The sequence below is a fragment of the Hipposideros armiger genome, unplaced genomic scaffold (genome assembly GCF_001890085.2).
Source record: "Hipposideros armiger isolate ML-2016 unplaced genomic scaffold, ASM189008v1 scaffold_687, whole genome shotgun sequence".
NCBI lineage: Eukaryota > Metazoa > Chordata > Mammalia > Chiroptera > Hipposideridae > Hipposideros > Hipposideros armiger.
Window position 1 is genome coordinate 346500 of NW_017732037.1, and position 13073 is coordinate 359572.

General features: G+C 35.3%; 1 protein-coding gene across 1 annotated transcript in view; it reads left to right on the top strand.

Moving 5' to 3' along the window:
- TSBP1 (testis expressed basic protein 1) overlaps positions 1 to 13073 on the top strand; it is a 102776-nt gene that overhangs the window by 84532 nt on the left and 5171 nt on the right. Inside the window, exons 3-4 of the mRNA XM_019626622.1 lie at positions 8803 to 8823; positions 9534 to 9548. Coding sequence (XP_019482167.1) covers positions 8803 to 8823; positions 9534 to 9548 — 36 coding nt within the window. The remainder of the gene's footprint in view (positions 1 to 8802; positions 8824 to 9533; positions 9549 to 13073) is intronic.

A 13073-nucleotide genomic window follows, 5' to 3' on the forward strand; every position in this document is an offset into this window, starting at 1 on the left:
GAGCACAAATGATTTTTAAACCAGTGAAAATACTCTGTATGATCTTATAATGATGGATACATATCATTATACATTTGTCCAAACCCATAGAATGTACACCAAGAGTGAAAGATAATGTGAAACTATGGACTTTGGATGACTGTGATGTGTCAGTATAGATAGGTTCATCAATTGTAACAAATGTACCACAGGGCAGGGGGAGAGGGGAGTTGATAACTAGAGGCCATACATGTGTGAGGGCAGGGGGTACATGGGAAATCTCTGTACCTTCCTCTTAATATTACTGTGAACCTAAAACTTCTGTTTCTCACAATTTCATGCTTTCTTATTATTTTGTGCTTCTTAATAATAGGTGTACCAGGTAACATCAACAAAGAGATATAACCACATTTCAGTACCCACCAACAAATGTACCTTAAATATTTCATAAAACAATGTCATGACTAGTGTTAGCACACATCTTCTAAGCAAGACCATTATATATCCCCTATTTTATAAAATGTTATCTTGAAACTCTGGACAAAATTTCTAATGATTAATTAAAGGATAATTTAAAGTAGCTAATCACAGTGACATCAGAATTGTGGCAGGGTGTGTTGTTTGTTTTTCTTTCCCTTTTGATTAGACATCATAGCAGAACTTAAGTACCTCTGCACGTTAACAGGATATCCACTTCCCTCTGAAAATCGAAACTTGGTGGGGGCAGCAGATCCAAGGAAGTCAGTGAGCCTGCCCTTCCCCCCACCCCCCCTGTAATAAGGAAAAATGAAACCCAGAGAGTGCAAAACTGGGAGATACCCACAGCCAACAGAATTTGTGGAGGTCCACCCTGGCTGTCAGGGGAACCCAGCATGCCACTGGAGTCGGATAGAGCTGAGTTTTGAGGCAGAGCAGAGGGACGAACTCACCCCACCTCCCCAGGGCAACACTGCAAAGCACTGGGATTTGGGTAGTGCAGAAGCAATCTCTTCCGCAGCAAAGGTGGAAAGTGAAAGTGGTGGGTGACCAACTGCCCCAGTTGTGCAGGTTGCACCTGGAGGGACCCATTTCTCTACAGCAGCACCTGGATATCTGAGGAGGGACCTTCATGACTTGGAGGAATGAGAAGAAAGGGAAGGAGGCAGACAAGCATACCAAAGCACACTGAAGGAACGCATTTTCTGTTGTTTGCCTCGGATATCAGCAGGCGGTCTGCCCAGGACTTCTGGGAGTGCCCCAAACATGGATCCCCCTACCATCCTGTGGACAGCACCAGCCCCTCCACTACCACCCCACCTCCCCCACCCCCGCCCCTCCGCAAAGCTGGAGATGCTAAGCCATACCTCCACCTACTCTGCTGACAGCTCTTTCTGTGTGTTCCCAAGTGCAGCTTTCAAAGCCAGCTCCTGGAGGAGAAATCACAAACCAGTTACAGTGCCACCTTCTGGAATATAAAACAAGGTTTTTAATTGCCAGCCTGAATTGTAAGGAACAAAGTAAATATAAATTCTTAATTAAGGATGTGTCTGCTATGTCAAATGCAAAAGCAGAAGCATATATCATCAAATACTATGAAAAATCAAGGAAATAGTTATCACCAAAAAAAAGAATAATAATTCTCCAGCAACCAAACTCTTAAGGCACAGAATATTGTGTTTTAACTGATAAAGAATTCAAATAACTGTTATGAAGCAATTCAATGAGCTACAAGAAAACTCAGAAAGACAATTCAATGAACTCAGTAATAAAATCAAAAGAGGGAGTTCTTCACCTAAGAGACTGAAAATATAAAAAAGAACCACATGAATTCTAGAGCTGAAGAATTGAGATGAAGAATGCAATAGAGTACATAGGTAACAGGGCAGACCAGATGAAAGAAAGAATAAATAACTTGGAGGATAGAAATGTAAAAATAATTCAGTAACAAAAAGATAGCAAACTTAGATTTTTAAAAACTGACAACAGCTCTCATAGTTGATCAGAAAGAATAGTTGGTGTGCCAGAAGGAGAAAAGAGGGAGAAGGGGCAGAGAGTTTAATTAAAGAAATAATAGCCAAGAACTTCTCATATCTTGGAAAGGAATTGGAAATACGAGTCCAGGAAGTGAATAGGACACACTATTAACTCAATGCAAAAAGATCTTTCCAACACACATTATAATGAAACTGTCAAAAGCCAATGATAAAGAAATAATCTTAAAGATGGCTAAATAAATAAATGAACCTACAAAGTAATCCCCATTAGACAGGCTACCAGCAGATTTCTCTGCAGAAACTCTACAAGCCGGGAGAAAGTGAAATGACATAGTCCAAAGGTTACCAGCCAAGAATATTTTATCCAGTAATTATCCTTCAAATATGAAGGGAAAATAAAGACTTTCCCAGAAAAACAAAAGCTGAGGAAGTTCACTACCACTAGGCCTGCCTTATAAGAAATGCCGAAAAGAGTTCTTCAAGCTGAAATGAAAAAGACACTGATCAGCAACATACAAACATACAAAAATACACAACACTATGGCAAAAATGAAAAATAAAGTCAGAATTAGAAAACAGTAACTTTATATTAGAATGGTGTGTTAACCACTTAACTATAGTGTAAAAGTTAAAGTGAAAGAAGATTTAAAATAACTATAACTACTATCATTTGTTAACAAATTTACAGCATAAAAAGATAAATTGTGACTTCAAAAATATAAAAGAGAAGGAGTAAAGGGTGGAGCCTTTACAGGTGAATGAAAATAGTTGCTATCAGCCTTAAATAGACTGTTTTATGTAATATGTTTTATGTAAGCCTCATGATAACCACAAAGCAAAAATCTAGAGTAGATTTTAAAAAAAGAAAAAGAGCACACTGAGCATATCACCATAGTAAACCATCAACTAACAAATGTAGGCAGAAACAGATGGAAAAAGAAACAATAGTGAGACAAAAAAAAAAAGAAACTGAAGGCAAACAATAAGATGGAAGTAGTAAGTCCTTACATATCAATAATCACTGTAAATGTAAGTGGATTGAATTCATCAATCAAAAGGCATAGAGTGGCACAAGACTCAACTATATGCTGCCCACAGGAGACTCATTTCAACTCTAAAGATACACAGAAGCTCAAAATGAAGGGATGGAAGAAGATACCCCAAGCAAGTGGAAACCAAAAGAAAGTGGAAATAGCCATACAGATAAAAACAGTAACAAGAGACAAAGAAGGTCATTATATAATGATAAAGGAATCAATACAACATATAATCATTTCTATAACAATCACACCTAACATTGGAGCATATCTATATCTATATATCTATATCTATATATATATATATAGATATATATAGATATATATATACATATGTTGCAAATACTAACAGATCTGGAGGGAGAAACATACAACAAGACAATAATATTAGGGGATGATGGATTAGGGCAATGAATGGATTATCCAGACAGAAAACAACAAGGAAACATGGAAATTGAACCATACTTTAGGCCAAATAAACATAACAGACATACAAGGTGTGACAATTAAGTTCACAAACTTGCCACCATGCACTTATATTGGCAGCACTGTATGAACAGCTTGGTAAGATTTCATAACCTTGGTATATCAGTGTCTCACAGCTGTGTTCATTTCCATGTGTGGCAGTGTCTTGCTGAGTGGCGTTTATTATTATTGTTGCTGTGTGTTTTTGTATGCCATTGTGAGAATGTCTGAGCTTGAATTAGAGCAATGAACAAACATTAAATTTCTTGTTAAACTTGGCAAGAGTGGAAGTGAAATCAGGGACATATTAGTCCAAGTTTATGGAGATAATGCCATGAAGAAAATGGCAGTGTACAAATGGATTAAATGTTTTTCTGAGGGAAGAGAACGCATCACTGATGAAGAGAAGTCAGTTGGCCAGTAATGAGCAGAACTGAAGATAGCATTGCAAAAATTCGTCTAATTTTGCATCAAAATCATTGGCTGATTGTGAGAAGCATAGCAGATCAAGTCAACATTGATAGAGAAACAGTTAGGAAAATCTTAACTAAAAATCTTGGCATGAGAAAGGTGTGTGCAAAAATAGTTCCAAAGGCGCTCTTGCATCATGACAATGCACCAGCTCACACAGCACTGTCTGTGAGGGAGTTTTTAGCCAGTAAACAATTAACTGTATTGAACACCCTCCATACTCACCTGTTCTGGTCCCCAATAACTTCTTTCTTTACCCGAAAATAAAGGGACTATTGAAAGGAAGACATTTTGATGATATTCAGGACATCAAGTATAATACAATGACAGCTCTGATGGCCATTCCAGAAAAAGAGTTCCGAAATTGCTTAGAAGGGCGGACTAGGCGCTGGCATCAGTGCATAGATTCTCAAGGGGAGTACTTCAAAAGTGACCATAGTGATATTCAGCAATGAGGTATTTAGCACTTTTCCTAGTGTGAGTTCGCGAACTTAATTGTCAGGCCTCCAGAGAACATTCCATGCAACAGCAGTAGAATATACATTCTTCTCAAGTGCACATGGAGCATTCTCAAAGAGAGATCATATTATAGGACACTAAACAAATTTTAGCAAATATAAAAAGATTGAAATCATGTCAAATATCTTTTTTTACCTTAATGATATGAAACTAAATATCAACAATAAGAGAAAAGCTGAAAAATCTACAAATATGTAAATAACACACTGCTGAACAACCAATGGGTCAAAGAATAAATAAAAAATTTTCTTGAAACAAATGAAAGCAGAAATACAATATCGCAAAAATTATGGAATACAGCAAAAGCAATTTTGAGAGGAAATGTTATGGTGAAAAATGCACACATGAAGAAATTAGAAAGATCTCAGTAAACAAACTAACCATACCACAAGAAAGTAGAAAAAGAAAAACAAGTCCAAAGTTAGCAGAATAAAGGATCAAAGTCAACTGAAATAAGAGACAAGAAACATAATAGACAGGATTAACAAAACTAATAGACGGTTTTTTGAAAAGATAAAAAAATATTGACAAACCTTTAGCTAAACTAAGGAAAAAAGAAATAGAATACTCAAATAAATAAAACTAAAAATGAAAGAGGAGACATTACAACTCATACTACAGAAACACTTAGGACAATTGTATGCCAATAAATTAGATAACCTAGAAGAAATGAAAACATTCATAGAAACACAAAACCTACTGAGACTGAATCAGGAAGAAGCAGGAAATCTGAAAAGATCAATGATGAGTGAAGATATTGAATCAGTAAACTAAAACCTCCCAATACAAAAAATCTCTAGATCAGGTGGCTTCACTGGTAAATTCTGCCAAACATTTAAAGAAGAATTAATGCCAATCCCTCACAAACTCTTCCAAAAATTTAGAGTGATCACTTCCAAACTCGTTTTTTGAGGCCAGCATTACCCTAACGACAAAGCCAGATAAGGAAACTATAAGAAAAACAAAACTGATATCCCTGATAAATAAGATATAAAAATTCTAAATAAAATATTAGCAAACTGAATGCAAGAACACATTAAAATGATTATACACCATGACCAAGCAGGATTTATCCCTGGGATGTAAGTCTGGTTAACATGTGTAAATCAATAAATGTAATACACCACTTTATAGAATAAAAGATAAAAATCATATGATCATCTCAATAGATGCATAAAATGCACGTGACAAAATCAACATTATGTCATGATAAGAAACCTGGGCATTTTGGGTATATAAGGAATACACCTAAATATAATAAAGGTCATATACAACATAAACACAGCTAATATTATATTCAAGAAAAATTAGAAGTTTTTTGTTTGAGATCAGGAGCAAGACAATGATTCCTACTCTCTCCATCCTTATTCAATAATGCTGAAAATGCTAGCTAGAGCAATTATGCGAGACAAAGAAGTAAAGGGCATCCAAATCAAAAGGAAGAAGTAAAATTGTGACTTGTGCAGATGATATAATTTTATATAGAGAAAATCCCAAAGATTCAACCAAAAAACAAATGGAACTAATCAATAATTACAGTAAAGTTGCAGGATATAAAATCAACATAGGGAAATCAGTTGCATTTCTATACACTAATGATGAAACATCTGAAAAAAGAAATAAAGAAAACTATCCCATTCACAATAGCGTCAAAAACAATAAAATACCTAGGAATAAAGTTAACCAAAGAAGTGAAAGATATGTACAATGAAAACTACACGACTTTGCTGAAAGAAATCAAAGACAATACAAACAAATGGAAAGACACTTCATGTTCATGAATTGGAAGAATTAATATTGTTAAAATGTCCATATTACCCAAAGCCATCTATAGATTTTGTACAATCCCCATTAAAATTCCAATGGCATTTTAAAGAAATAGAAAAAAACAGTCCTAAAATTTGTGTGGAACCACTAAAGAACCTGAATAGCCAAAGCAATCCAGAGGAACAAGAACAAAGCCAGAGGCATCACGCTTCCTGATTTCAATCTATACTACAATGCTATAGTAATCAAAACAGTATGGTACTGGCATAAAAATAAACACAGAGACCAATGGAGCAAAATAGAGAGCCCAGGATGGAACCTCCACATACATGGTCAACTAATAATCAAGAAGGGAGCCAAGAACACCTTCAACAAAAGATGCTGGGAAAACTGGATAAATACATGCAGAACAATAAAATTGAACCCCTATATTATACCACTCACAAAAATTAACTCAAAATGGATCAAAGACTTAAACATAAGACCTGATACCGAAAAAAATCCTGGAAGAAAATGTAGAGGAGAAGCTCCTCAACATTGGTCTTGGCATTGATTTTCTAGATATGAAATCAAAAGCACAAACAATAAAAGCAAATCTAAATAAGTGGGTCTATATCAAACTTAAGAGCTCCAGCTCTTAAAGAAACAATTAACAAAAATGAAAAGGCAACTTTTGGAATGGGAGAAATTTTTTACAAACCAATACCAGATAAAGAATTAATATCCAAAATATACAAATAACTCATAAAACTCAATAACAAACAATCCGAATAAAAAATGGGCAGAGGAACTGAAGAAACATTTTTCCAAAGACACCCAAAAGGCCAACAGATACATGAATATGCTCAACATCGCTAATAATCAGGGAAATGCAAATCAAACCACAATGAGATATCACGTCACACCAGTTAGGTTGGCTACCATGAAGAACATAGACATAACAAGTGTTGGAGAGATTGTGCAGAAAAGAACACTTGTACACTGTTGGTGGGAATGTACGAGTAAATTGGTTCAGCTACTATAGAAAACAATATTGAGATTCATCAAGAATTTAAAACAGATCTGCCAAATGATGCAGTAATTTAATTCTGGGTATAAACCTAAAGGAGATGAAAACAGGATATCAAAGAGATATCTGCACTCCCTTGCTTATTACAGCATTATTCGCAATAGCCAAGATATATATACTGTAGAAACAACCTAAATGTCCATATCAGCTGATGAATGGATCAATAAGATGTGAGATATATAGAGACAGAGATAGAGATAGAGATAGATGAGAGAGAGAGAGAGAGAGAGAGAGAGAGAGAGAGAGAGAGAGAATGGAATATTTATTCAGCTATGAGAAAGGAGGACATCCTGCAATTTGCAACAACATAGACGGACCTTGAGCATATTATGCTAAGTGAACAAATCAGACAGAGGAATACAAATACTGTGTGGTATCATTTATATTTGGAATCTAAAAAAGCCAAACTTATAAAAACAGAAAGTAAAATAGTGGTTCCAGGGATTTGGGGGGTGGAGTAGAACAGATGTTGTTTATGGAAACAAACTTGTAACGAGTAGTAAATAAGCCCTAGAGACCCAATGCACAGTATAGTGAATATAGACAACAATATTGCATTATTATGATGCAGGATGAGTTGTTTGTGTGTCCGGGATTCGTGGTCTCGTAACAACAAAGAATGGAGACATGGACCAGAGAGGCAAAGTTTGCAGAAAAGAGCAGTTTATTAGAGCAAAGAGACACAGCTCTCTAAAAGAGAGGGAGCATCTGAAACTGGAGTGCCTGCAGACTAGAGGGGGAAGCCTCTATATATATGCTTTTCTTAGCCTATCTGGGGAGAAAGCTGGCACCTGTTTGGACAGGTCCGATTTATTACGTTAATTATTTTATCCTGGAGGAATATGATTTTCTAAAAAAAAAAAAAAAAAAAGTCTAGTTGCCTTGGAATGTTATTGGATCATCTGTGTAAAATTATCTTTAAAGATGTGTCCATAGGGAGTCCGGGCTGGAGAGTAGAGATATTGGTATTCCAGTTGCTTCAGTGCATGATTGGCATCTCTGTCTGGAGTTAATTATCTTTAAGGCTGTGACCATTTGACCATGGCTGAGAGCAGAGACCTTGGAAATATGTTTATCTTTGCTCATCCAACCTGGGAATTTCTAACTACCTAATTGTTATACTACCTAAACTGTCTTATAATCATCAAACTTGCTAAGAAACTAGAACTTATTGCTCCAACCACTAAAGAGAAAAGATCATTATATAACATGATAGAGGTGCTAATTAGCTCTACACTGGCAATCATATTACATATGATTCATAAATTATACACCTTAAATTTGTACAATGTTAGATGTCAAATATAATTCAATAATATTTTTTAAATATAGTAGCTAATCACAAATTCTTTTTAAACTACAACAGGCCAAGAAAAGGGGGATGAAAAGTAGAAGTTTCCCATATTTAAATAAATGGAACTTAGTTGTTTATGACACAGATTCCATCCAGAGCAGAGGCTTGGGGTTGGAGAGGAAAGGAAAGCCCAGTACCTACTGATGTGTTTGTCTTTGTCTCTTGCAGTTGACAGTTCCGGAAAAATCAGTAAGTTTGGATCACTTCCTTACCTTCCCTACTTCTGTGTCTAGGACCTTTCAGCTGTTGTTTCGAATTTTTTTTTGTATTCCATGTTCATCTACCTTAGAAAAGTCAGTATTTCCTAAGTAAATGATTTTCTTGTACCTTGATTCTCAATTATCTATTTTCCTTTTGTAGCAAAATATAATGATCTTGTATTTGATTCTAGTCATTTACTACCAAAGATTATTGGTAGCATATACTCCCAGCTAACTTACCACAAGACAGCCTGTTTTCCTCATGCTATAATCTGGTGACAGATAATTTTTACTAAAAAAGAAACCCCCCTAAAATCGATGTAAAGAATAAGTTTCAGGACAAGATAATGATTTTGATAATTGACCAACAATACACACTTTTCAAATGGATCTGAAGGAGAGTGGGTAAAAAAAACTGACATAAAAAAACAATGAAAGTAGGAAATGCAATTGTTTGAATTTTGGTAAAATAGGTATTATTTACCCAAGGATTCAATCTTCCACAGTAACTAAATGGCTCCCTAAAGATTACCTTCTCTGTGGAATAGGGTGGAGAACTTTGGCCAGCAAAACTCCTGAGACCGAAACGGAGGGTTTTACACTCCCTGGAGGTCCTGTTTCCACATTCACCTACCAAGGGGGCTGGTTCTCCTTAAGTTGAAAATTCTCATTGATCTTTCTTGTATGTTCTATTTTTAGCATTATCTCCTGTGGGTAAGTTCCTTATCTATTCTCAACTGTGATATTTTACACTGTTCATAGTTATTTTCTGACCTGGCTGTGTCTACTCCCAAAATAGATACTTGTGCTTCTAAAGTTATTTTAAATGTCCCTATTCTCCAGAATCAAGCAATATTTTAAGTAACTATTTTTGGAGAGATTGCTGTAGAGGAGATGAAATTCATACAAAAGAGTGTCTTAATCGCTGGCCGTCTTCTAGGCTCTGAAAAAGAGTCTCCTCACTGACTCCCAACAAAATATAATGAAAGAAAAATTGGTTTCTGAATTTCATTAGTTCTATGCTGGTAATTTAGAACTCTTTTTTTAGTTGTAAGTGAAGGCCCACTAATCATATTAATAGAAAAAAACTAGTTAAGAACAAAATCTTAACTACTTCCTGTTGCCTTCTAAATAACTTTACCTTTAAGGGATCGCAGCTATGGAGCACCTACTATGTACAGAGCACTATGCTAGGCATTTTCAAAAACAGTATACCTTATTCTTATCATGGTCTTGCCTGGTACTATTATTATTCCCTACTTTACAGATCAGGAAACTGGCTTAGACATTGGCCCAGGATTAAAGAGCTGGTAAACAGCAGTGTCAGGATCTAAACCCAAGACTTCCAGAAGTAAACACACCTCCCAGGCCGACACATTGCATCCTACACTGAACCATAGATGCTTTTTTGTGATTGGTCCTGAAACCTCATCTATAAATCAAATGTTTGTAAATACAAATATGCATCTACTAGAGAAGCTGTAAATTAAAAGTACACAAAAAGGTTCAAAATAGAAGACATCCATTTAAATTGATGTTCGGCTTTTAACTGTTTTCTAAATTCGGATTTCTCTATATCAGGATTATTTAAGGCATGGCTCAGCTCTTCAAGGAAATCATATGAAACAAAATCAAAGAATAACTTTCAAAACTCTATAAATATATAACCATAAGAAGCAAGTAAGACTTAACTATAGTGAGATGCATTTCAAGCAACTCAAACACTCCAAACATTGACAAACATAAAATGTGTTTTTATATTTAGTCATGTTTAAAGCCTTAGTCTTCTTTCTCAGTTTACACTAGAACAAGGGTGGGTTTGTGATTGGAAGAGGAGGTAAAGTTGAAAAGGACAATTATTTCCTTTTCATTCACAGTACAAGAGACAATGTGTATTCAGAGCAGCCATGATGTGTCTGTACCTCAAAAGCCCTCCCTCTCCACGTGGGAAGGTGACAGACTGTTTTCCTTACAAGGGCAGGAGGGCCATGAAAAGGGATCACAGGCCAAGTCCCTTTCTGAAGATGAATTCGTTTTTAATAAATATGGGGTTTTTTAGTTGCTGGGAAAATAATCAGTTTAATCTTTTAACTTTTTTCTTTTAATAGATATATTCTTTTTTACAATATTTCAAACAGATTCTTCCCAGTTGATAGCTTTAGTAAAAGGTGGTTAAAGTTTAATCCATTGTTCAAAGAAAGGTTTAAGACAAATCAGCCCAACAGACTTCACCTGTCAAGTTGAGTCCCTTATGTTCTCACCTCCACATGTAGCTAATGAGTACATGATCTTTTAAAGTAGCAGTTCTCAACCTATGGGTCGCGACCCCTTTGGGGGTTGAACGACCCTTTCGCAGGGGTCGCCAGGTAATCGTATGTGGGCGTATCTGCATGTGGGTGTATCTGCATGTGGGCCTGGAGACAGATAGAGGAGCGGGGTCTTGGTTCCTAAGACCATCGAAAATATGTGTTTTCTGATGGTCTTAGGAGACCCCTGTGAAGGTTGAGAACTGCTGTAATTTAAAGTGTTGATTAGTGGTCTGAGAACTCTAATGATTCATCTCTCTAGTGCTTAACAGATCTTGTAGAGTCTAGATATGACCATGCTCTCCCTGAAAGCCACTGGATTAAGAACCTAACATTAGTTTCCTAATAAAGCCCATGGCCTATTTTCTACATTATTTTAAGTATAATAAAATTAGAATTATTAATGTGATAACTATTTATTGATATCTTTCAGGTTTAACAAAAATGAACCCAATTTAAAATTTTTAATCAGCCCAAATACATTACAATGAACGCCAAGGTCTTGATTAAATCTTTCTATTGTACTAAAATTTTGTTGTATAGGCTACCGCCTGCAATAAATGGACATTCAGCCAAGGTTTACAAATATGTACATTACGGAACTTATGAGGTCCAAGTAAAGAAAATATTTATGCACCATCTAAAAATCTGGGAGAAGGGAGAGAGGAACTTAGAATTTTTGCCTTACTCCTGCAATGCAAAGTTGAAATAAAAGTGAATCTTAATTTGTCAGATAGCTAGTTTCCTGAAAAATTAATCTAGCAAATCTAATTTATGTTGACTAAATTCAAGATATAAAATATACAGCAAAAATATTAAAACAATAAAGGGTATGAAGATACTATTAGAAGTGACTAAAGGTATTTTTCAGAAGGGAAAAGAATAAAATTCTTTAAAATTCTACAAAATGAGGAAGAGTGTAGCTAGAATAAATACTGAATGTTTCATTAAATCCTACAATAATTATTTTTGATTAACAAAATCTATACAATTTAGGACATAAATTTAGGTTAAAAATGGGTCATGTAGTAAACATGAAACAAATTACCCATAAGAGATGGTAAAACTAAAAATTATTCATATATTAAGAAAGTCTGCTTGGTTAAGAGTACATTCCACAGAATTAAAATTAGAAGCTTCAATGGAAAAACACACTCTTCACACAACACCGCACCCCAAACAAAATTAGTGTCTACTGGTAGTACTGGCAGATATTGATATATTCTGGACTGTTTTTCTCAATACAGGAGTGCTTGGGATATAGTACCACTGATTTTTATTAGAAAATTGGAAATGGGTTTGTCTAGAATAAAATGTCAGTACCCATCTTATTGAACAAGCACGAGGGAGGGAAATACACAAAACGGTTCAAAAAGCATTAACGCAAGGCTTCTAATGCCATTTTTATTTTGGTATCAAAAGTTTAAAATACCAAAGAGACAACACTGGAAAACACTGAACTATGACATCCATTTTGATTTATAGTTACCTTCTTACCTAATATAGGTGTGCCTCACTTTTTGCAACTGATAAAATTCAGTTATGTGTAAGTCAGGTTATTGAACACAAACTCTAAATGTACCGAAACGCTTTCAATATTTAAAAAAGCCGAATAATTCTTATGCAAGAAATCTTCCTGTAATACAACTAACCATTCTTCTAAATTATTTATTTGGAACTAAGAATGCCTTGTCTTGATAGTTCAGAGAGAGTTGTTGCCTGTGCTATCTCATTTGGTCATAGCAACAGCTGATATTTACTGACTGTGTACTATGTTACATGCACTGTACTGCGTGCTTTACTTAGATAATACTATTTAATCCTCATAACACTTCTGTGAAGTGGCTACTACTATTGCTACCATTTTACAAATAAAAAAGTGAAGGTTGCCCAAGGTCACCTAGCTAGTTAGGTGTGGAGTCAAGATTTGAAC